Source organism: Myotis brandtii, unplaced genomic scaffold, assembly GCF_000412655.1.
Source record: "Myotis brandtii unplaced genomic scaffold, ASM41265v1 scaffold686, whole genome shotgun sequence".
Lineage (NCBI taxonomy): Eukaryota > Metazoa > Chordata > Mammalia > Chiroptera > Vespertilionidae > Myotis > Myotis brandtii.
Window position 1 is genome coordinate 783,436 of NW_005370683.1, and position 2,279 is coordinate 785,714.

Below are 2,279 nucleotides of genomic sequence, written 5' to 3' on the forward strand. Positions count from 1 at the left end.
GGTAAAAATGACATCATTTTTTAAAAATGGGAAATTTCATTTTATGAGGTATTATTAATAAAACATTTTCATTCATTTTTTCCTTGAAACAAAACAAAGCAAAAACTTTTTTTCCTGTTTCCTTTGAGTTAATCATTTGGGCAATATCAACTTTGACATTTTCCTGGATTTTGAAAAACAAACAAAAAGATGATGTAAAATTATGCAAATACAGAGTTGGACAAAAGTAGGTTTATCGTTGTTCATTCCCCACATGCAGGTTATGATTATTATAATAGTTTTATTAACTCAAAAGAATAAACTCTGTGTTTTACATACAACCATAAAGCTACTTTTCCCCACTCTTATATATTCTTTACTAGTATGCCCTATGAAATTATGAATATTTCATAATCACCAAATTTTTGAACTTCTTTTAAGGATTATTGGAATGTGATGATAGTTTCCAAATAGCACATTAATGCTAGGTTTGAGATATGTAAACTACTAGTGTCAACTTAACAAAAATAGAGGTAGAAAGTAGATGAAACGTCCTATGCTTTATAGCGGAAAATTTACAAAAGCTAATCATTAAGAAATATAAGGAAAAATCATCTCTCACAAATTGGAAACACTTACCAAAGAGAAGGCCTGTGTGTTATGGATAGCAAGGAAATTCCAGCCCCCTTTGCAGCCTGAAATATCTTTCCTTCAACATCAATGCTGACAGCACTGGTACATTCATCCAGCAATGCATATTTTGGTCTTTAAAAAAATAAACACAAATAAATGAATGATTTTCCTATTTGGATGAGAAATCTTTATTTGAACAATATGAGTTGCGATGTTACCTTTAAAGGAGCAAAATAGTCTATGACATAGCAAAGGTGATAAATGATAAAGCAAAAGAGCAGTCATCCTTCCACCCCCCTGTTTGGACTAGAATATAATATTCTTCTTAAATTTTAAATAGATTTTCTGAAGCCTGCTCACAGTACAATAAGCTTTATCGTTACGCAGATGGGTGAGTCATATATGGGAGGCATAGGAAGATGAGGCTGGTCACGGAGTGCTTTTTCTACCGAAGGCAGGCTCATTCTTGGTGACAAGGTTCTAACTAATTAAATGAAAAATACATTACAGTAGCTAATTATCAAACAAACCACAGCCCTGTTAGAAAAGATTTACTAAGAAGATAATTTTATCAACATTGTGAGTACCTAATCACTTACTAATAAGAATCTCATTGCTAAAAGATTCTGCAAAAGTAAGTATGCCTAATTTGACAAGTTTAGAGTAGGTATTTAACTTGGTAACATTGTGACCATGCTTCACAATCAAATTCTTAGGGGGAAAAAATCAGTAAATATTTTTCTGATTGTACTCAACAGTTTTGTTCTTTGCTAGCTCAATTTTTACTCGGGAAATGACTTTCTACTCCTATCCAGAGGCACCATCACTTACCACCATTTTCATCTGTTTATTCTCTTCCTTTCACTTACTCCTCTACTCTTTCTTTTGCCTTTACCTTATTTCAAACCTATCCAGACTTTAGGTATGTATTTGGTACTCAGAAACATGACATAGCTTTGTTAAGAGGACCAAAGATGAGCCCTAGCCGGTTTTGCTCAGTGGAGAGAGCGTAGGCCGGCAGACTGCCCTACCTGGGCCCTGGTCAGGGCTCATGCAGGAGGCAGCTAATCAATGTGTTTCTCTCACATCAATGTTTCTGTCTGTCTTTCCCTCTCTCTTGCACTCTCTCTCTAAAAATCAATGGAAAATATCCTCGGGTGAGGATGAAAGAAAGAGAGAGAGAGAGAGAGAGAGAGAGAACCAAAGATCAACTCATGCACTGTCATTTATAATTTACTTCAGGGCTGAAAATCAGTATCAAGTATTTACCAAGACAATTTCCTCCATGAAGAAACTCTGTTTTTTAGAAATAAATGACAATGGAAAGATAAAAATTGAAACCAGTAGTAATTTCTCATTCAGCATAAATAGTTACTTAGCACTGTAAAGTCGTTTTCTATGATGGATTTGCTTTTTAATAAGATCCTGTACCTACTTGTTGGAAGGGGGAGTATTCAAAGCAATTTTAACACCCCATTTTATTTTTGTTAAATATATTTTTACTAGAGGCCTGGTGCACAAAAATTTGTGCACTCGGGGGGGTCCCTCAGCCCGGCCTGTGCCCTCTCGCAGTCTGGGACCCCTCAGGGGATGACCACCTGCTGGCTTAGGCCCGCTCCCCGGGGGATTGGGCCTAAGATGGCAATCAGACATCCCTCTGGCAGCCC

At 36.2% G+C, this 2,279-nt stretch overlaps 1 protein-coding gene across 3 annotated transcripts in view; it reads right to left on the minus strand.

Annotated features, from left to right (window-relative positions):
* The window catches only part of ABCD2 (ATP-binding cassette, sub-family D (ALD), member 2), a 102,761-nt gene that overhangs the window by 58,320 nt on the left and 42,162 nt on the right, over positions 1-2,279 (minus strand). For all 3 annotated transcript variants that reach the window (XR_314465.2, XM_005881681.2, XM_005881679.2), the window contains exon 9: positions 619-744. Coding sequence is in view for 2 of the 3 variants with exons in the window: in XM_005881681.2 (XP_005881743.1) it covers positions 619-744 (126 nt within the window). In the remaining variant the exon portion in view is untranslated. The remainder of the gene's footprint in view (positions 1-618; positions 745-2,279) is intronic.